The 22,603-nt window shown below is 42.1% G+C and overlaps 1 protein-coding gene across 3 annotated transcripts in view; it reads right to left on the bottom strand.

Annotated features, from left to right (window-relative positions):
• furinb (furin (paired basic amino acid cleaving enzyme) b) overlaps positions 1-22,603 on the bottom strand; it is a 62,678-nt gene that overhangs the window by 10,803 nt on the left and 29,272 nt on the right. For all 3 annotated transcript variants that reach the window (XM_076088865.1, XM_076088867.1, XM_076088866.1), the window contains 5 exons: positions 17,075-17,170; positions 15,176-15,304; positions 15,019-15,095; positions 5,098-5,186; positions 2,601-2,773 (listed from right to left, as the gene is read on the bottom strand). In XM_076088865.1, coding sequence (XP_075944980.1) covers positions 2,601-2,773; positions 5,098-5,186; positions 15,019-15,095; positions 15,176-15,304; positions 17,075-17,170 — 564 coding nt within the window. The remainder of the gene's footprint in view (positions 1-2,600; positions 2,774-5,097; positions 5,187-15,018; positions 15,096-15,175; positions 15,305-17,074; positions 17,171-22,603) is intronic.

The raw sequence follows: 22,603 nt of genomic DNA, 5'->3' as shown, positions 1-22,603 counted from the left end.
TGGTTGAAGTGTGAAACATTGCCTTTGACAAAGACGTTTGTCTGACTGCTTAAACACTTTGTCACTTGTGTGCTTTCGCTCAGAAGCAGTGAACCGCTGTAGGCACAACTCTTATTAACACATCATAATGCCAGGCGACTTATTGCGGCACAGAACAGCAGATAACAAACAGAAGAAATGTAATTACGAAATCTACTCAAGCAGAATATAATTTAGGGGCATGATAAATGACAACATGATATCTGGCAGTGAGACTGTATGCTCCTAACACACACACACGCACACACACACACACACACACACACACACACACACACACACACACACACACACACACACACACACACACACACACACACACACACACACACACACACACACACACACACACACACACACACACACACACACACACACACACACACACACACACACACACAGGTTCGGGGTGGACCTGCCAACAGGAGGCTGGAAACATTTTAGCAAAGTAACAAAGGGTGTCGTTTGTCAACGCAGGAACATTGTTCAGATTAGATTGTTTCTTTTGTTCCAAGACACACAAAACATGTTTTATGCATTTGTCTCCAGCTGATTAGTTTACTGCAACTCTGTAATCGCTGAAATGCCCCAGAACTGTTTTGGCACATCTCAATCTCAGCATTTCTTCCTGCTCTAGTTACCTATGACCTTCAGAATTGATTTTTTAAAGTTTTACTGCTTATTATGGCACTGGTTGGTCTGCACTGTTGACCTTTTCTCTCTTACTACACGGCTGATTTCTGCCTGAGGTCTGCACACCAGTTGTTGGCCCCCGGGGCTCAGCTGGAGTCAGAGGGCAGAAGAGCATCTGCAGTCAGGGCGGTGAAGCGCTGAAACAGCCTCTGGATGGAGGAGAACCTCAGTGCCCATTTGTTCAAATTATAGAGACACATTTTAAAATGGCCTTTTAATTAGTTTTACTTATGATGTCGAGTTTTATCACGGGTTTCCTTCTCTGAACAATATTCTTAGAGAGCCCTCTTCTTCTTTTTATAGCTCATCATCCCTCTGCCTTTCATTTGCTCTTTTGTGAAACACTTTTTGAGTGTTTTGTTTTTTTGGAAAAGTGAAGAATAAATATAGGTATAATTATTGTCATAATCTACTAACTTGTCACATTTCTTTTCAGCATTAATCACACCCTGTCATTCGAAAAATAGAAATAACATCTTTGATCAAAGTGTGAAAGCAGCAACCCAGACGCTGACATTCAGAGTAAAACTGAAAGATTAAAGCATTTCTTCTACCACATACAGTTTAAACCAAGTGGGCGGAGACAATATTATTTTTCTATAACAAAATAATAACCAAAGAAATACATACTGTATGATGGAGAAACAGATAAAATAAAGTGGAGGGACGTCTTTAAAATCCCACATACAGAGAGCAGAGCAAACTAGACATTAATAAGGAGAGAGAAACACATGTATACCATTTCTTTCTCCCTTCCTCTCCGTCACCCACAGAATACAACAAAGGAACATAAAAACGGGTGTTTGATGGAAAATGCAGCACGAATGTTTCGCTTCTCGTATTGTTCAAGACTGAGATTGTCTGTTTTTTTTGCTCTCTGCCTGCTGAAAAAATAAAAGTCCTGTCACATCATCAGTTCCAGTATTTTCCCTTTGCAGTACTGACAAATTTAAAAGATACCTGAATCTGTGCTTCCTTATCACTGATGCTGCAACACTGTTTTCACTGGCTCCTTCAATCACATTTTAAACTTGCAAGTGTACAAAGGGACCTCTCGTTTTCCCCTGAACACAGACTTCCAAAAAGCTTGTTCAGAGCTGTTTAAATCGGATTCTCCATTTCACAAATTACTGCAAATTTGGGGGGAGAATTTCGTCCTACTTAATGTGTTGATGCTGACTGAATCACAACACTACAGTCTTGAAGCTCTAGCTAAACCTTCCAGTCCAATTTATGACCCAACGCTGCCTTGGCTGTAGGTTACAGAGGCCAGATGATAAGACTTCGGTGCCAGGGGTTATCTCACTGCCAGGAGAACACACGCTGAACCAGAAAGGCCCTGTTGTGCTGCTGTCAGGCAATTTCTCCTCACTAACACACCACGATATGTGGAGCAATTCACTTTCTGGGATGTGACATATGAATCATTCTTTTCCACAGAAAAATGACTGCGTTCTTTGAATCTAACTATTGTTCTGCATCAGTGACTGCTCCTCTGATTCTTTTTTCTCCCGTCTCCCATTTATCATTTAGCTGTTCGGCTAACGCCTTTTGATGCAGCATGCTGACACATGAGAAATGATGACATTAGCCTATGATAACGTGTCATACTCTGTAATGTCTTACTCGATCCAACCCTAAAGGGCTAGTCAGAGGCCAATTAGCAAACTCACGTACATGTATAGGTGGAAAAAAAGCTTTTTTTCTTTTTTGCTGGTATGAGATAAATTGCTCCACATAAAAAGGAACAGTTTGGTTGTGAATTACTCTTAAAGTATTTGCTTCCTTGCCAAAGGTTAGATGAGAGGATCAGGGAAGATAGTAGATTAAAAGTTCAAGCTTATGTATATATGTATGTATATACTAACCTTGGTGATTCCCTGGAGGAAAGCCTCCTTCGCCAGCTTGGCAGGACCGTCCAGTGACTTGCCGTCGTCCTCTGGGCCCCAGCTGGCGCTGTAAATGTGGATGTGCTGCGGGTTCAGGCTCAGAGAGTGGGCCTCCACCACGTCCGTCACCTCCCCATCTAACATACGAACTCCTGTGAAATGAACAGGCAATGCAGCGCAGAGCAGGTTACCACACTGGAGACGTTGAAAAGTGACGAAGAAAGAGTGACAGACGGTAAAGAGATAGTGAGCGTATGGATTTTAGCTTCAGATGGGTGGAGAGGTGTCAAAACTTCAGTGGAAAAACCCAGCATGAGATGACAACGAGAGGAAACTTGTCAAAAAAAGACTGAAAGAAATCGGTCGGACCGCAAATTCCCATTTCATCTTCTGCCACAAAAAAATACAACACAAAAAAAAGGAGAAATAAAAGACCTCACAGGAGAAACCAAATACTTCACAGAGTTCCACTTTTAATGAGCAAGCGTACAAATCTTCACTCGCAGATTTTTACCGTCACACGTACAAAAACCCAGCTGGATGTCAAACCAAGACAGGCTAGTTACCTAACCCCAATGAACACACAGAAAGGACACGTATGCAGACAGACCTAACAGACTGCACGCGAGAGGACATACACACTGGTATAAATGAGCTGAGAGTTCACAAAGCCTTCAACAGGACTGGTGTGCCCACACAGGGAGGCGCTGGATGTCACCTTTCATCATACCTGAACACACAACCCTGTCTGAGCCTTTGAAGTGAGCACCCTCAGATCCCTCCTCTGAACATTAATGGCTGTAGAGAGGCGTGAAATGAGGCGACCTCAAACAACGTCCATTACTGGGAGAAGACCGCCGGACCTCAGAGGCAACACTGCCATCGACGACGCCCAGATTAAGACTTAAATAATCCATTCTACACAACCTGCCTGGAAAAACACATGCCAGAAGAGATGTAGCCACAGCGGTAATTACTCTGTTGGCATGGGGATTCACAAGTTACACAAGTTTGAATAATAAGAAAAAAATAAATGCTTAACTGGGCTAAACATGCCACAAAAAAGCACAATGTTTGCTCGGTAGATCATTATGCTCTGGCTGTATTGCAGCGGTAATGATAATCATTGTCGTTGCAATTCCAATCAACTTCCCGCAGCTCGACGATTCCTTATTAAGACACTGCTGTGAGAGTTTTGCTCCAGCAAGTCAGAAGTAGCAGGAATGCAGCTATGAGTGTGTGTGTGTGTGTGTGTGGAGGGAATACAGGTACAGTAGGTGAAAGGAAATGCAGAGTGAGCCAAGAACACACACACGCCACTGGTATTTGGGAGCAAATCCCAGCTGTTTATAAACAATCCACTGACCCCGTGACGTGAACAGATTCACAGAGGAGTAATTTACGAGAACAGGGCCAATGCGCGGCTCCGTCGGGAGATGAATGGTAATGAAGACATAGAAGGAGAATTATGAGTAACATCTGTGAACGGGACCACAGGCTCCGCTGAGTCTTGTTGGCTGCCATCATGTCACTGACAGATTGTTTAGTGACAAAAGTTAGTAAAAGCCTCCTCGGAATACTTTATCAAGTGCAAACACTATGAGGAGAAAGAGAAAGAAAATAACCTTTCAGACTTAATATGTGGTCACGTTTGATTTAAGGGAACGTCTTCTTTGTTTAATGCATATCTGCACGGGCTACCAGCTGCATCACCGTTTAATCAAGAGACTGTGCTAAAGACTGCGAGTCTTATTTTGACCAGCGTTTCAGGCAGTTGATTTACACAGTGGCATGAAAGGACGTCCGCTGGGTTGTGAAGTCAGTCTCATGGCATCAGCATAATACTAAATTCACAAAGGACTCAACAAAACACTTAAAAAATTGAACTAGCTTTTTATCTAATTGGTGGAGGAAAGGTTGGAGTTTCAGGCCAAGTGTCAAATTAAGGTGGACTGAGTTATGATATTTGCTGGTTTGAAATAAAAAAAGACTCACCTCGTCTGAAACATAAATCTGAAACCTACATGTTTCCAGGCATTGTCCTGTAAGTGTTGACAAAGCCACAATCGACTCCTTTCCAGAGCAAAATCTGCAGAAAGACGAGCTATTTTTCTCAGCAGCAATAGATCAAGGACGATTCACTGCATGCTCTTGCCTATCTCTGCAGCACACTTTCACTTGTGCATCTGAACAACAGGGAGTCAATCATTCGGTAAAAGATGAAACAACAACAGAAAAAACATGAAGGATATCAGCTTCACAAACTATTACTGGGTCTGTAACAAAATGTGAAGACACAGCTGAGTCTGTGATTCGGATTCTGGTCCTGGACTAAATGGAGCTCAGCTGAAACAAATTCCCTTCTAGGCTAATTAGTTTGAATGTGAGTATTATTGTGCAATACCAAACTTAAATTATAATTTTTTCTAATTAAACATTTATCCGATTAACAATCCCCGTGGCATGCTTCACTCACCTCCTATCTTAGCGTCATAGGCCACACCGACGCCACACACACCGTTGTCGGCTGCTGCTGCAACCTCTCCTGCACATCGCGTTCCATGTCTGGGGAGAGACAAAGTCACAAAAGATAGTAATAAATAAAAAGGAGGAAGATCACAAAGTGACAATTTACACATCAAGCATGAGCATGACAATAACTCACGATACCAATTGCTGACGGCAAAAAAAAGCAGCAATTGTTTGTAACGTCCTGAACTGAGCTGGGCTGAAGCTAAAAATACACCAAAATCAAAAGAGAAACATAAAGCCAGTGGCCCCAATCCTCTCCCGTTAAACACAGCCACTTTAGACAACTCCTCCGTTCACCTCTACTACCCAATAAAAAATGAATAACTATTCTCCTGTTGTACAGGCTGCAGCATACAGGCGCTTCCAATCAAAAGTAACGACGGTGAAACCTGAGGAGAAACACAAAGACCTTTTTCCTAAACTTTACCTTGACAGTCACCGGGCCAGACAAATGAGAAATGAGACGTTATCGATGTACATGAATTATTCACAGAGTCCCTCATTAATACCTTCAACCAGTCTTGTGTTTCTCAGAACAGACAGGTTCCCCATAGAGTGTTGTCTAGATGTCAAACACACCAACACTTCACAAACAAAAACACCTCCAACCCCCCAAAAAACGTGATGATCAACCACAGTTCGGCTCTAATAAAAGCCAAAGAAAAGTCTCTACCTTCACAGCGTTGCATCATTCCAGGCAAAACAAGGTAATCGTTAGTGAAATGGATTTAATTTGTTTCATTGACTTCAGGGTTGACGCGGTGTGATCGGACTGCGAATGGATGGAGCAGAAGGAGCGTTGGCCATTTAACACAGATCATTAAGATTGTCTGCTGATTACAGTAGAGGTATCGGATTAGGAGATGAACAGTTTTACACCCATCACTGGGACGTGCTGCATGAATGTTATCGGAACAAAGCTAATTACGTACACAGTATTGTTTTCAAAGAGCCAAAAATGTCTTCATTTTTGATCTCCCAACCTCAGATGAGGCAGAGGACAAAGTCATTTCACAGGGTCAGAGTAGGCTACGCCTCCAGCTGGGATCCTGATTAGACTCCGTGTAGCTCTGTGATATATTACCCTCCCGCTAATTCCCACTTTTGTTCACTGTCAAACATTTTAGCAGAGGAGCACTGCTGTTTTCTTCCTTCTTCTTTTCACTAGTTCAGGATTTACAACGTCAAAGAACAAAACCCACAAAAACTACAAAAAAAGACTGTGTGGAATAAGGCACATGTTGCCTCCTAACAAATCATGCATTAGGCTGTCAACAACTACAAGCATTACAGTGATTTTTAAATGAGTAATCAACTGGCCTGACAGGGCAAATCTTTCACTGACAGAAAGTCCCTCACAAGGACCTTGGCACAACATATGGCAGCGTGTAATACATCACAAATGCAATGACGTTATGATTATTGCTATCAAGAGGTTAAACTACGTTGTTTTACGGCTAACTGGCTTGTATAAATGGCAGCAGGTGATGGGAGAGTTGATGGCTCCCTCAAGAGCAATATACATGTACTCAGGGGTTAAACTGGGGCTCATTACGCAGGGAGGACATCTCTTAACACCGTTATGTACTGTAGCAGCAGTTTTTTGGGGAAAAGTGCAGCTTCAAACGCCATTATGACCCAATAAGCATTAGATAATCAATATAATTCACGCGTACAATTCAGTCCATTTGGCTGATTGTCAAAGAAAGACGGAGTGAATGAAAATGCTTGAGGCGTAGTGCACAGCCTCAGTTGTTCAGCTTCCAGGTATGTTAATCTCTGTGCAGCGTCACATCTCGGTCTGCACGTGGAGTGGCGAGCGAACCTTTAAATGAATATTTATTGTTGAATCAAGAGCGCACACTCGCCCACTCGTTACACTTTAGCTCACCACCGCGCGCCTGACAACGTCTGACTGACTGGCACCGCGAGCTCGTTCACACAAGTCAATCATGTTATTATGTGCTGAAACACTACTGAGTGGGTGCTGAGTGGTGACCATCAGTCATCTCAGGCCAGAAAAACAAAAGTAATATTCGTCGGAAATATGAGTGAGAAGACTGTTAAACTGAGGAAGCTTTAGTGCTACTCAGGGCAGAGCACAAATTCTTATACTGCAATAATGTGGCTGCTTAATATAAAAAAAAAAAACTAAAACCTAAAAAGTAAAAGAGATCTATATTTGTAGACATGCAGGACACTAAGTGCTTCCTCTGTAATTTAATGCAGCAGAAGCATTCTTCATTTTAATGTGGAGAGATCCAGTGCAAGTTCCATTTTATGAGCTATTTCTTTTGGAAATGATCCCTAAGATTGATAAATACAACTTGAGGTTTAAACCTGTTTGTTTTGGCTTGAAGTGTAAAATCTAGTACGAGGCTACATTTTAAAGCAATATACATGTCACATTTTCTTTTGCAGCATTGTTCATTTTCTAACGGTGGAACAGTACTGAGTAAACATGGGAGGAATATAAATTATAAAGGGAACATATTCTTTCACCATCGAGGGAGTCTGCGATTATCCGCACTGTCTAAAAAACACGTATAGCCAGCACCGTGGCCAGCCAGATGGCTCGGTCCAAACTACTTACTACACACTCGCAATGTGTCGGCATTTGCAGTTGAATTGCACCGCAAATAACAGCTCCAAATGTCAACTCTCAATGACTTATGTTCAAACAAACAAACAAAAAGGCTGGCTCGCAGCTCTGCCTTTTGGAACAAAGATGCTCTGATTATCGATGCTGGGATTTGAGCAATGAGACGCGTTGGTGTTTAAAATTCAAATTAAAGTCCATGATGGTTAATACTTTGACATGAGGTCTGAAATTCATTTAGCTGCACGTACCGTTATTGTTTCATCTACACAGCATCGTAAAAAAAATGTCTTCTGCGCTCCAGACAGCACACATCCTCAGACCAAGGAGCCGCGGACACAGATGGGATGCCAGGCAGGGGGATTCAGCCAGGATGGGCAGAGTGAACACACAGCCAGAGGTCTGGGAATACGTTTACAGAGAGGCCTTACGCATCAAGATGCAGCTGGTTTGTGTGTGTATGTGTGCGAATGAGTGATTGGCCTGGATTGAATTCAACTAAACCGGCCAGACAGCTTAATATATCCAGGGAGGCTCAGACGTTCCAGAGCAGACAAAGGGTTCGAGGCGAAGCCACAATTCTATCTGTCAAATGTCCATGAAATGAAATGATTTCCCAGACACTTTACTGAATGCCTCCATTCTATAGCCATTTAAAATAGATTGGAAGAGGTGTCAGACACGGCGACTCTCCGGGTCACGCATAAGTGCAGTCTGAAAAGTTTATACATGAGATGTGGGAAAACAACAAAAAAAGCTTCAGAATAATGCAGCCTCATCTCGGAGAAAGACGATCAAAGTTAGTTAACGTTAGAGTGAGAGTCTGAGGATGGCAAAAAGACAAGCTGTGGAGAAAAGACCCAACAAAGCTTAAACAAAGCTCAGATAAAAGGCCGCTGAACGAGAGACGCTCTATTCACACAGCCAATGTGACCTCCCTTATCTTATCAGAAGGAGCAAATGGGCGGAGTGAAGTAATGCTTTTATCTCTCCTCCTCAGGCCAAGGCCCCATATTTGGTCAAGTCATTGCCCTGCCAGTTACTGGAGACATGTCTCCCAGCACAACCTCTCTGCACGTGATGCAATGCGACCACAGACCATACAGTGTCTATATATACTGCACAGTACAGTCTATTAATGTACAGTATGCACACACATCACCAAAACCACGGCATCATCTCATTGAAGCCTCAATGTTGATCTAATCCTCTGAGTCGGCCTTAAGCGTTCACTCACGCTAACGTGTAATTAGATCATTAGTTGGGGTTAGAATAAATAAAAACATTGCTCATTTGCTTATGTCTAATTCTATGATTTTTTTTACTGACTTTGGAGGTTTTTTTTGTGATCACTACAAGACACCATGGGATGGGATGGTGAGCAGTTGGAAGAGGTAGAATATGACAATATACTTAAGTACAGGAGGTGCATTAGATCCAAAGCTGGATACAGTATAGACTTCACCATGGCAGCACGACATGGCTGTATTGTATTCGTTCAGGCGCTATTGTGGTTTAATTATATTCCTGCCAATCACTGTGTTTACTTTCTTTCATTTACTTTGTGATACGAGTCTGAGATTTGAGTTACATTTTTTGAGGCTCATATCAGATTCGGCACAGCCTTTGGTGCCGCTAACTCCTTCACGCAACACTATAAATCCACCTTTAAGGGATGCTCCAATGATTTAATGTTGCTCTTCCATAGAGTTAAGAGTCTCACAAGAGACGGATTAAAAAAATAGTCAAAATCAAACAGCAAAGGCCGAAGAATCCTGACTTTTAGTCCCTAATGCAAGTCAAGTTCCAAAGCCTACATTTCCAATAATGCAACTACACAGCTTCTCTCAAGATTTAGAAAGATCTCCCAGAGCCACAAAAACTTGATACTACTTAAACACTGCTTGTGATGAATTGACTCGACTCAGATAAAATCGGTAGAACAGACCAGTTCTGTGGGTGTTACTACCAGCAGATGAGTGAGAAAAGCTCCATGCTGACATAGCATACTTTCTCATACAGGCCTCGAAAAACAGAAAGACGCGTATTCAAGCAGTGAGAATCTACACTTACAGATGGTAGGCCACTATGGTCACACACACACGCACACGCACACACACACACACACACACACACACACACAGTGTTGGGGTTGTGTTGTATAGAGCGTGTGTGTTGAATATGCATCACCAAGTGTAAATGACGTCTAACTCGTGCTTGGCTAAACTGTAGGATCTGTCTCGTGGCGTTGCTCCTTTGGTTGATCTCTGTTTTTAGAGGGACTGAATAGGGTCCGTTCACTGGAGCTGCCTAAAGGATTAGGCTATTTCCTGCTTGGCTCAGCTGTGGCCTCAGGCAGGTCGGTTCAAATGGTTACACTGGAGTGTGAAGCGGCGATCTCTTTATTGTGTGGTCGAACACAGAGGTGCTGTCTTCAGTTTTGTAGGGAAGAGTGATCCGTTTGTTTAAAATTCCATATTTGAATGTCTTGGGTTCGAGAAAAATCACATACATAAGATCATTCTCATTTCTGGCTACTTAGAGCGACGAGACGTTTTCGTTTTGCAAAAATAATGGGCAGAAGGCAGAGAAACACTTTGGAAAGTTTTCAGACCATCATCAGGCAAATGTAGACACATTAACCGTCATGACCAGTCATGCCTTTAGGCAATTTAGAGAGTCCAATCCATCCGACTTGCATATCCTTAAGTGGGAGGAAGCTCATGTGGACACAGAGGGAAAGAAATCTCTACAAAGAGGGGGGCCAGAAATCAAAATGTTTTTGTTTTTTTTACTGTGAGGCAAAAACTGCTACTCTCTGAATAAAGATCATTACTGTATGGAGCACTATGGTAGGAGAGGAAATAAACTATTCTAATGGAGCTATAGTGGATAAGATGGCCATAAGGTAAGGTATCCGAAAAGGACATAAATATATACTATATACTAGAGAAAGCAATAAAGCTGCCCTTTTATAGATAACTAAATAATAGCAGGATAGCAGACAGAAAGGCAGAGGAATCAGATTTAAGAGTGAGGTCCCTTGCCAACATCAACTCCAAAAAAAAGTCTGCCTAGCTGTCTGGAAAATAAACAAGGAGTCCGGAGCAGAATAAACAAGACGACGGGAGGCGGAATTATATTATTTGGGCCCGACAAAGGGTGGCAGCTTTGTAAACAATAATTGATAAACTCAGTGTAAACAGTAGAAAGCATTTATCTGCAGCGTGCGACGGTGAATAGAGAAAATACGATCCTCTTGTTTTCCGATTGTTCTTTCGCCATTCACGCTGCCAACAGTCCACCAGAGTCCGAGACTTCTGTCCAACTGTCAAGGCCTCAGAATGAAAAATGAAGTATCATAATCAGGCTTACACACGTTTTCCATTTTCCCAACGTACGCCCACTCTTACGTTACTGAATGCAGAGTTCACTTGTTTATCTACAAGATGCATCTTCTCCACACAATAGTGGATTGAGAAACAATTGTAGGCAAGTACTGCAAGTACTGCACAGACTAAGGTTTGTGTTTCTAAACATGCTCCTTAAACCACCAAGGACTAACCGGATCTCTTATGTCAAAAAAACATACTCGACAGAAGAGCTCGAATGTGGACGTTTGAGGAAAGTCAACTCTGCAGAATGTTGTTTTCTAAAATGTGTCGGCAGCAAAGTCAGCGCAGCGCAGTGCGACCTGCTGTGTCAAGCACTGTAACAGAGGCGCTAAAGCAGACAACGCAGGAGGAAGATGCCTTCTCTGGTTTGTGCTCTTCTTCAGTCTGATTTGATCTGTATCGCACCCTTGATGACTCTTTATTACCTCCATACAGACACAGATATGCATGCAGCGTGTGTACGGGTTAGGCATTTGCATTCACATACTTAGGGATAGGGAATGTCTAGGGAATGTCTCAGACGCCACGTGTCTGCCAGCGTTTGGCCAAGGACAAAATGCCTGCAGATTGTGTTTAACCCTGTTGCTATTTTCTGGTGTTGCAGCTTGAATTCCAAGTGGATTGAGGCTTATTTTCTGTCGACTACGTACACAAAATACTGCACAGTGACACAAAATTAAATTGTTGCGTTTACAGTGAAGCACATAAAACGTTTAACCTCTAGAGTCCGTCGCTGTCACAGTTTGATTTAAGCAATATGGTTGGATAAGTAAGAGATACAATCTTGAATCAAAGTCCAATCGGCAAGATATCACTTATGAAGGATGAAGATATTTTAAGGAATTAGTGTATTAAGTACAGTTTTCTCATGTTTTATTCATGAAAGACACTCTTTCACATTTCAAAAATAGGTCATAAGATCGATTCCTTGCTTATAATATATTTGTTACTCCGTAAACATAATAACTAATATTAGTGATTATCGCCGCTAACTTTTCAAACGGAAAAAAACTAATTTGAATTTATAAAAAAAGAACCCGACCAAAAGTCACCAACCACTTCACATCATACAGATTGCAGGGCTGCGCTAAACTTTCTATTGCAGGGGATGCCTGCCCGGCCCTGACTAATGTCAGAAGAAATCAAGAATTGAATGAGATGCAAAAGATGTGTCTGCTCTGCAGCGGCTGCATTTACCATTTTTTCCTTTCCAGTGAATTTCTGCTGAAGAAGCAGAACGTTGTTCAGAGAAACAAATAGCCGTGTTCCACTCACTTTGATAGGGAGAGAGAAGCATGAAAAACACTCTCACAATGCAATCAACCTGATTAGCCAACATACCTCTCTTCCTTCATCTTCCCAGCCTTGAGTTTAAGTCACTTTAGTATTTGGGTGTCGATAGGGCACACACGGCTGTGTAGCATGCCAATCATTTTCCAATAAAGGCCGTCACTGCACAATCTAACTGGTGCGTCTCAATTAATGGACCCCGGTGAAAAGTTCTCAACAGGAGCTAATAGCTCTTCAAGGGGAAGTTAGATGGATGGAGACAGTAAAAATACCTGAACAAAAGAAATTCAATCAACGCACCAAAGCGCTCACCCAAATTTAAAAAAAGTCAACTGAAAATCTGCACGGTAGTGCGTGCCGTTTCAGATGCTGAATTACTGTGATGGTACCCGGTCAGGACGGCTTAAAACACTTACGGTTTTATTTGACTGATTTAAAAAGATCTGCAAGTAAAAAAAAAAGTATAAGCATTATGGTTTATATTGTTTAGATTAGTGACAAGATTGTACTGTATTTATTTAAATCCACTGTTGGATACAGTATGAATACTTTCTGAAGATATAAAATAACCTACAGGAGGTTTATCACCATGAACTTGGGCCATCGTTTCAAATAATCATGAAAATTAACAAAATTGGTCATTATTAAACTTTTTATTTTACATATATATATATATAAGTAAAATAAAAAGTTTAATGACCAATTTTGTTAATTTTCATGAAACCCTCTACATCCACATCATACTGACATAATAGAGGAAAAATGGAAGAAAGTAGAGAACAAAAGAAAGAAAAACATTGACATGATTAAGCACAAACGGATTACCTGCCTTGGCCAGCCTTCAACCTGGCCTGCACCCCCTTTAACAATATCTGCCAGAGCTGCCAACTCAAGACTTCAGAGCATCTCTAAGGATAAACCCAGATATGAGAATTCAAAAATCAGCCTTGCTTGTCATCAGCACAAATGAACGGGCCGTCATGGCAATGGAAAATGCCCGCCTCCGACTCTCCCTCGCTTTTTGTTGTCCTATGAATATATTCATATAATCTCATTGTGAGGGGGTTGTGAGCATTACTCACTGTCGGCCTGTATTTCTCTGTTGTGATTTACATAACTCATTGGATATAATGCGTTTACAGGTCACACCAAACACCGCAGCTCCACGCTGTAGACAGAGACACACCCTCGCTTTTCATTCCATGCCCATAAATTGATCCAGTCCGAGATAATTGCTCTGGCAATTCCACTGACATGTGTAGCAGAGTGTGTGTTTCTCTGTGTTGTTATTATATGCGTGTGTATGCGTGAGTGTGTGTGTGTGTCTTTCTGAAGTAATAGCATGGTGCAGTTGGGGAGTTGACGTGAACCAGAGGCAGGGAGTAATCCCCTCCAGTAGTGCTTTGTTCTATCAGCAGGACAGAGTGGGATCTACTTTACACTGACAGAAAGGGCTAGGGTCGCTCTGCATGGCCGCTCAAGCTGTCGGCAAGGACAAGAAACAAGGCCTCTGCTTAAAAAAAACGAAAAAAATAAAAAAACTGCTGATGCTTGCCTCTTTCAAGATTAATAAATACTGCAGATGAATAGATCATGATGAGGAATGAGGACAGAGATAGAGAGAAATATAGATTAGTGAGAGAAACAATGTCAAAGTTCAAAGCAGAACATCTGCCTGGATTCTATTCTCATACAATAGCTTCTATAATCTCATGAAAACTTGTGTGCGACGCCGATATTGCTTCTCCCCCTGACCCAACTGCAAATGGATGCGGCGCTTTGAAACCCACAATAAAGAACACAAACAAACAACTGCAAAAAAGACTTGGTGGAAGCCGTCCCAGAAAAGAGAGAGATTTGAGAGAAATCCTGCTGTGCTTTTCAGAGGCGGGATGTAGCGTCTCATCTGCGCCAGGGGGATTGGACAAAGGCAGGAGACCACAGCGTTTGAAGAAACAGGGGAGAAGGGAGGAGGATTCGCCCTTGCTGGAGCTTTAGTTTTCCATCAATAAATTGGGGCGAACTCGTTTTAATGTGACCAAAGACTGCAAGGCAAGAGCATGAATCACTGAGGGCAAGTAAACAAGTATTGTATTAGCAACAAATAAGTGGCTGTGGGGAAGTGCGGGCTAATGCTTGAAATGCAGCTCGGCTTGTGTACTGAGGCAAGAAAGAAGAAAAGGGGAACAATCTTTCAAGTCTTTGCAGAATGACTGCACCAGTGCTTGCAAACTTTAAATAATTGGTTTCTAAATGTAAATGCTTCAGCCAAAAGCACTGGACCAAAAGCCCGTATAGACTTGGTGCTTTCTTACCAGTGTCATTTACTGTCAACTAACATGTAAAGGAGGCTAGTGCAGAGTCAAAAACAACAAGGGTTGGACACGGGGTGCTTGGTAAGAATTATTTTTATTCCAGTCCAAATGATTTCTCAGTTCAAGCTTGTCCGCTTGTCCACTTGTCGTCCCCCCCCCCCCCCCCCCCCGGCTTGGCAAATTTCCTTAAAGATTGAAAGCTAACTTTGAAGCAATTCTGATCCATTGGTAGTGGTGTTGCCGGATTTCTGCTTTCGCCAACTTACCTGTTTTCATTTCGCTGCGTGTATCTTGGTTGCGGGTCAGCATCTCCGTCATTCACATCGTAGCTGGCCTCAGGGTCCTAACACAGACGTGAAAACGGCTAGGACATCAATCATGTCATTTAACTTCCCCCCCCCCCATAAATTTTGTTCAACTTACATAATTGTTGACGAGGTCAGGGTGGTCTTTCTCAATGCCATCGTCCAGGATAGTCACCACTACACCTTTTCCTGTGTAGCCTTGAGCCCAGGCCACTTTAGTATTCAGATCCTGATGCGTTGGGGTGGACTGAAAGAGACACAAGGCTTTTTTGTTCAGCTGTCAATCTGTTGTGACTGACACTTCCCAGACAGACCAACAGAAAAGGTCTGTTGGTGTGAGAACAGCTTAAATCATCTGCAAAGGCCTTTTAGCCGCCGCAGAGCGTTGTGTTAAACACCATGAAATGCTCAATACAAACATAAACACCAAGACATAAAAGGGAAGACCATGGTGGTGGTTCATGGACACAAAATCCAATTTTAATGCATCGCCCTGACATGGGCTGCCACTTTGGGCTGACCTGGCCGGTGTGAGCGTTCCATTGTAGTTACGCTGTCAGAAAAAAAAGACGGAAAAACTGTTGCAGGTTGAGAAATCTCGGTGAGAGCATTTCCCTCTCTTGCAGAAGGAATAACAATCTGTGAGTTTTCAGAGGACACCAAGTGGGAAAGCGTGATTTGGATGAACAACAGAAAATTGGTACAGTAAGTAGTATGTGAACGCCAGAGGTGAAAGAGATTAAAGAAAAACACAGGTAGAAATGGAAAAGACATCACAGACAACCTTCTCTGCCCTCTTCTCTGTTTCCTGCTGATTCTTCGCCACAGGGTATGACTCCTGCATCTGCACTTCTGTGAGGATGCCTGATGCTTAGGTAGGTAGCTTACATTCCTGGAGGTAGGCTTTGAACTGGCACAGATGCCATTCAATACATATTTTAAGTAAATGTTTGCAAAAAAACAGCTGGGGCCCATGTACCAGAATAAGCCAATAGACAAGCCCCTAAATACAAAAAGAAATTGGTTTTACTGCCAAAAAAAACATCAGCATGGGTAACAGATGCCTTAAACCATTGTTTGGTTTTCAGAGCTGTGTAGAATACTTTATACAGGAGAAATAAAGGTTAAAGCCCTGAGACGATAAGAGGTCTAATGCTGAATGGCAGAATTGGTTTTACCACTTCTATTCACTGGGGATATATATATATGTATATATATATATATATATATCTGGGGTAGTCAATGTTGTCATTAATCCCTGTCAATGACGGAGGTTTTGTGTATATAAAAAAAGGAAAAAGGGGAGATTAGGAGAAATTTAAGGATATCAGAGAAAAGCTGTAAATATCCAAGCAGACAGAGCCAGGACTATTTGCTGTCAACGTTTCACAGATGATACAGTTTAGTAGTCAATCTGTCCTGACATTTAATTTTCCATTCAACCGGGCATCCTGGGATGCATCGCATTGTACCTTTGACTGTGTAGATGGTGAAGCTGTAGAAACTATACGCCTATACGTTTAGTCCAAAAGACAGCAATTCAATTTATGCTTATCTGACCGACCATGAGGAAATGAATAACTCGTGCCGCTGCGATAATGAATGCATCTTAAATCAGACAATGCTTCTGCAGAGCTGAAACTATTGAGTGCTGTTCAGGCGGGGCAGGAATAAGAAGGCCATCATGGTTTCATTAGAAATAATTGCAGAGCAGAAACTGAAATATGGAAAAAAAATACTGTTATGAACAAATCTGAATGCAGAGGAGGACCTTCTCCTTGGCTTCAAAATCTTACAAAGGCAATCTGAATGGAATACAAAAAAGAAAAATCATTAAATATTCTACGGACAGCACCTACTAATTTGTTTGCTGGTAATGTCACACGGAAGCAGCTTTAAATGTTATTTTATTGTTATTCATAATACCTACTGAATGTTTGACATTTTCAACGTCATCTTTGCTATAATGACAGACTAATTAAGTCCAGACAATAAAAGATAAGACACCATCACACACCAGGTACCACTGCTTGGGGAAATCTGGGTCCGTCGGGTCTTCATAGATATCCCTCTTCTTCCTTTTTTTCACCACTTGCTGCTCCGCCCACAGGACCTGGGATGTGAAGACAGACAGACAGACAAACACACAATCAGAGAAAATTCGTAGTTTACACAGTTATCTTCACATAATGTGTAATTGCTAATGTTCTAATTTCAGAAATTGTTGCAATGTCCCACAGACTGTAAACGTGGAAAACCCCCAGCTGTGTTCCAAAAAGCAATAACTGGAAAAGAGAGGCAGAGATGTGAAGCAAATCTAATTTATTTCAGTCCTGAGATGCTGAGGGAAAGTGGCCGCTGTACAGTTTGCCAGAAAGGGGCCTTTGAAGTCCTGGAGGCTGCAGGGATATGCACAGGACTGGTTGGGGTGGGTGACAGTACAAATGCTACTACCAATGACTGGTCCACTCTGCATTTCCCCGTACCTCTGCCATGCTTGTATCTATATATTTTGACAGGTATTATGCTGTGTAAGCATGATTGACAGTGGTAAGAATGATCAAAGACATCCGTAGACTTTAATATTTGTTCATATTTTTTTCCAGACACCCACATATATATTTGGCACATTGAACTACGTGTATTGATAACTAAGCATTTCATATCTAAGCTGCGAGATTAAAAATCAGATAAAAGCTGGGAATTTGTAATGCTAATAAAGACAGCCTTCTGAAAACGGTGGGCAAAAAATACTCCTGTTTCCAAAAGAAACTTGTCCTGCTATAATACAGGTTTACATCACGAAATTGGACGTGTGTGAGCCAAAGAATGAGACGTGAGCTGATTAGGGAACCACAGAGAATAGTGGATGTAGTGTGAAGGACCTGTGGTATTGCTTTTACAAACATTACTTAGTTCTAAATAAATAAAAGCCAATCAGCTATAATACATGGAGGAACACATTCAATTCATATTTGGAAGCTGAAGTGGACCGTTACTACTGTAGCAGAGGGAATTTGCATAGATGGAGTGTGCAACTATAGAACAGACACTTATCCTCCGAAGCACTTTAAGCAAATGCTGTTGTGCATTATTACTGTCAGTGATGAATGCATCCTTTGCTGAATTCTTTGCCGAAGGTGACAAAGCTTAAACTGATTCTACTTTTGCGTCAAGAGCACTCAAGCGATACATGTCTAAACTTGTGAATTTCCTGCACATTGCCCAGCAGATTCCGAAAGTCCAACTTGTAATTCAAGTATTTACGTCCCTAGTTTTTCTTGCCACTTCCTCTTGCTGCTGTCAGAGCTGTTTCTAGAAGTGAGTGCTTGTTTCATGATTACATGCTCTCACAGTATGAAGCTTCCGAGGGCGGTGCAGCTCCTAACCTTGATGAAAACCTTGCCTCAGAGAATGAAGCCATTGACTTTATTCAAGTGATCCTAGACTAATTAACATTTATCTCATTTATAACTGCACACGACTGACCCTGTTGCACTGCTGGCCACATTATTATCAGAGCACAATGACAGCGGATAGATGAGTCAGACAGTCATCTGGTGGAATATATAGTGTTTAATTTATATAGCGCATTAATGCGAATGATTCAACATTTGCACGTTCATCTCACAGCTTACTTATATAACAACGCCTTAGGAAAGCGGACAGTCAGAGTAATAGACGTAATTTAATTGGATCTTTTTGATGAGGGCAAATTGTGGAATATTTTATGTATATGAGCAAAAACCCACTCTTAATGAGAAAAAACAGGTCTAATCGAAAAAAAACCACACCGGTGATGGTAACTAATTAGAAGACAGTGATACAGTACGAGTACCACCGCGAGGTCTGGGACAAGGACAAAGCGGCGCCAAACACAACCACATAGGGAAGCAATCATGAGGCAAGGATGAGGTCTCGACGTGGCCTAGGTCTGTGATCCGCTTGAGCAATAATCTATTTGTTCCATCTCTCGCACACTCTCGTGTCCTGAGGGCTTTCCTGTCTGATGACTAAGGAGAAGACATGCTGGTATTGTTTGTAATGCAGGGAGACTGCCAGCCTGTGCTTTGATCTGTAAATCTGTCTCCTACGGTTTATGGAGAAAGATGATATATGTTGAAGGATGAGTCTGGTGATATGTTACTAAATCACATGAAAAGACCAAAATGAATTGATCCAACAGACAGTATATCCAAAGCCTGATGCTGTGTAGCTTATTCCTCTGTGACATATATCTCCATTGTTTTCCAGTGAGCAACACATTTTGATGGACATGAAGTTTCTTTTGAGGCGACTTTTCTGGTACCGTAACTCAGTGTTTCCCAACCTGAGGATCCGTACCCCTGGAAAACCAATGTGTACTTGTTTAGACTTTCCTTTAATCATTTTGTTTTACTTAACAATTATATTTCTTAGGGCCTGTAAAAATAATTCAAAAATAACACAAACGGAGAGGAATGAGACAGTCTTCAGTTGAACTACTCACAACCCAAGACCTGTGAGAAGGGGAACTGCTTCCAACGCTTGCTGAAAATAGTCCCCAACAAATACAATATTCCTCCATGTCCCTCATACTGAGACATTTACGTCTTCGGTAGCAGCCAGTGGGCTTGGGGCTGAGCTCCACAGACAAGCTGGTTATTGAGAGACGAAAGAACCCATTGTTGGTTTTGGTCTTTTCATGGGATTTGTTGACAATAACACAAATATAGAATATTGCCAGCCTTATCCTTTAACGGTAAGGCCTCAGCACAGTAGAGAGAGAGAGAGAGAGAGAGAGAGAGAGAGAGAGAGAGAGAGAGAGAGAGAGAAAAGAAAGACAAAGACAAAGAGAAAGAGAAAGAGAAAGAGAGAGAGATGTAGGGTAAGTTCCTTCCGAAACATAGCATGCAGTAAGCTGCCTTACCCTGCGGTTTGTAAAAAACCAACAGCAGCCACCCCAAAACAAATAGATTTTTTCCTTTATAGAGAAGGTATGGGGAGCAGAGAGGAGATGACAAACAACCCTTGCAAGCATAATGGTAAAAGCTTATGCAGCTGCCAATGTAATTTTGCCACTGTGTGATTATTCAACAGGGATGGTGATAAGTGGCATGTTAGCGCCACGGAGCTGAGGAAAAGAGACAATGGAGGTAATGTGAGAGACTGACAGAGAGGAAACACTACAGCAAGCTCAAAGCGTATAGCATTGACGAATCTAAATCCAACCATTATGTTTCCACGGCGTTTTAAATGTGGTTGCTTTGAAGCAGGTTAAGCAGAACCTTTTCTTTCCCCTTTTCCAGGGATCAGATGGTCACACACACACACACACACACACACAAATATGAATATACAAACTCTCATCAATAAAATACAAACCCACTCACTCATGCTGTGGTGTTTTTTGGCAGTGGTCATGCTTTGCCTGAGGTGTGATCTGTTTCTGGTTGTGTAGGTGGGTAGGTAACCTAGGGACAAACTGTTGATCCTTAGCCAGAAACCTGGAGCCCTTAATAGCCGGGGGGGTTAAAGCGCGGCGTTAACTTGAACCGTTGACAGATGAACCTGTGAGATGGAATCTCTTCTTTCAAAAATTGTCTTTATCTCCCTGGCTCTGCTGTTAGGGCTTCAAATTCAAGATGCTTTGTCTCTCACTCGGTATTGCCAAATGACGCAGACATAAAGGCAATCTAAAAACTTAAAAAGAAACGTTATTATAGTCGTCATTATACATTTACATGAAATTTGACCTCTGCATTTAACCCATCCGTGCCATATTGGGAGCAGTGGGCTGCTGAGAAGCGCCCAGGGAGCAGTTAGGGGTTTCGTGTCTTGCTCAGGGACACTTCGGCGCAGGACTCATAGCAGAGACTTTGTGGTTGCCGGACGACCCTGTCTACCCAATGAGCCACGGCCGCACAGCGAACCTCACTTTGCCTCATCCAGATTCATTTTTGCTCCTTGCGGGCCACTTATTAAGGACGACGCCAATTAGTCCTGCGGTTTCGCCAACAGTGCGATCTGCATTTCATCCTCGCCAGCGCATGCAACACTAAAACCCATTATGACACATCATTAAATCCTTGGTAACAGTGACAAAATCCTTGCCTCTGTCGATGCTCATACTAGCTCTCATTTGTTGCCGATTTTGGAAACCTCAAAACAAATCCTAAAACCATTTGAGCGCCACAGTTCTCTCCCAGCTCCGAGGCGGACACCTCTGAACCATTTGCTCTCAGAGCCTTGTTATCGTCCACATAGCTCGACCCCGGCGCGAGCCTCACTGAATGTCACCATATCCCACTAATTATGTCTTGGGGCTTCAGCGCTTGTCACACCACATCAGTGCTCTCCTCAGCCAGCTTGACTTGCTCTACAGAGTCATCCTCGGGATCTACTTGGCAGACCTACCTTGGCCCAGATGGCCCAAGTCTGTTGTCACTTCGTAATGGCCCCCTTTTTAGCACCAGTCAGGTATCTCTTAAGATGCTTCTAAATAGATGCAATTTACACAACTGCCAACAGTGTTTCCAATGTAAACATGACAGCAGCGTGTTGCTGAGTCGGGTGGCAGCAGCACTGAAAGAGAGGGTGTTTACATCACTAGCGTGCACACACACATACCTGTAGTTTTGGTTTTTTTGCTGCTGAAGCCTGGGTTGTCAAGTTATTCAAATTTTCTTTGACATCAATGTGGACATTTTTAAAAAAGTTAGGATTTTAACCGATCAAACTAGTGATGTTGCATGAACACAACATCAACATTATGAATGGCAGATTGAAAGGGTGATTTCAAACAAATCACAAACTTAAGAATGTACCGCATTAACCACAGTCAATTATAAAGTTCATCTGAAAAGGTGAATTTCGTTGGTTTCCTTCAAAATCTCTTCTGCTGATTCGATAACAAATAATGAGAGCTTCTAATAGAGAGTAAATTACATTTTTTCATACAGGCCTGGTATTAGCATATCTCCTGTTGCCTTCCCAAGACAGCGATGTAATAATCCATAAATGTCACATCTAATTACCATTTTTATGTACAGCGGAATGCTGTACCTTGTACGTAAAAAGAAAAAGATTGTATCTAGTGTTTCCTGTAGTGTGAGGCGGCTCAGGTGGATTTGCTTTGACTAGAAGTCTGCTGGATTGGCAAGAGTTGAATTCTCTTCGATTTAAGAAATAAAATCAAAACATTTTTTTTTTTTTTTCACCTACAAGAGAATGACAGCGAATACTGCCAGACATTTCTCTCGGGTGGGAACAGTGCAAACATAGCATGGTTATACAGGTCTGGCAATAAAAGACTGCTTATCTCTTAATCCCTAGTAAGAAAACTCCACAATGTTGGCATTTTCATGCTGACTCAACTACATCTAGCATGCATGTACAGAGGCTGAGAGTTAGCAGAGGTATAGTATGCCAGGTATAAATTGGTGGTTGGGCTGTATGCGAATTCAAGACCAGATGTCCAAATGAAAATGACATTCAGGGATTGGAAAATGTTCTTGTATTTGGATGCTACTTTACAACGATGAATGCCAATTTTCCTCTCTATTCA

Source organism: Anarhichas minor, unplaced genomic scaffold, assembly GCF_050575085.1.
Source record: "Anarhichas minor isolate MPS153535 unplaced genomic scaffold, ASM5057508v1 ptg000011l, whole genome shotgun sequence".
Lineage (NCBI taxonomy): Eukaryota > Metazoa > Chordata > Actinopteri > Perciformes > Anarhichadidae > Anarhichas > Anarhichas minor.
This window is presented reverse-complemented; position numbering and strand designations above follow the sequence as displayed.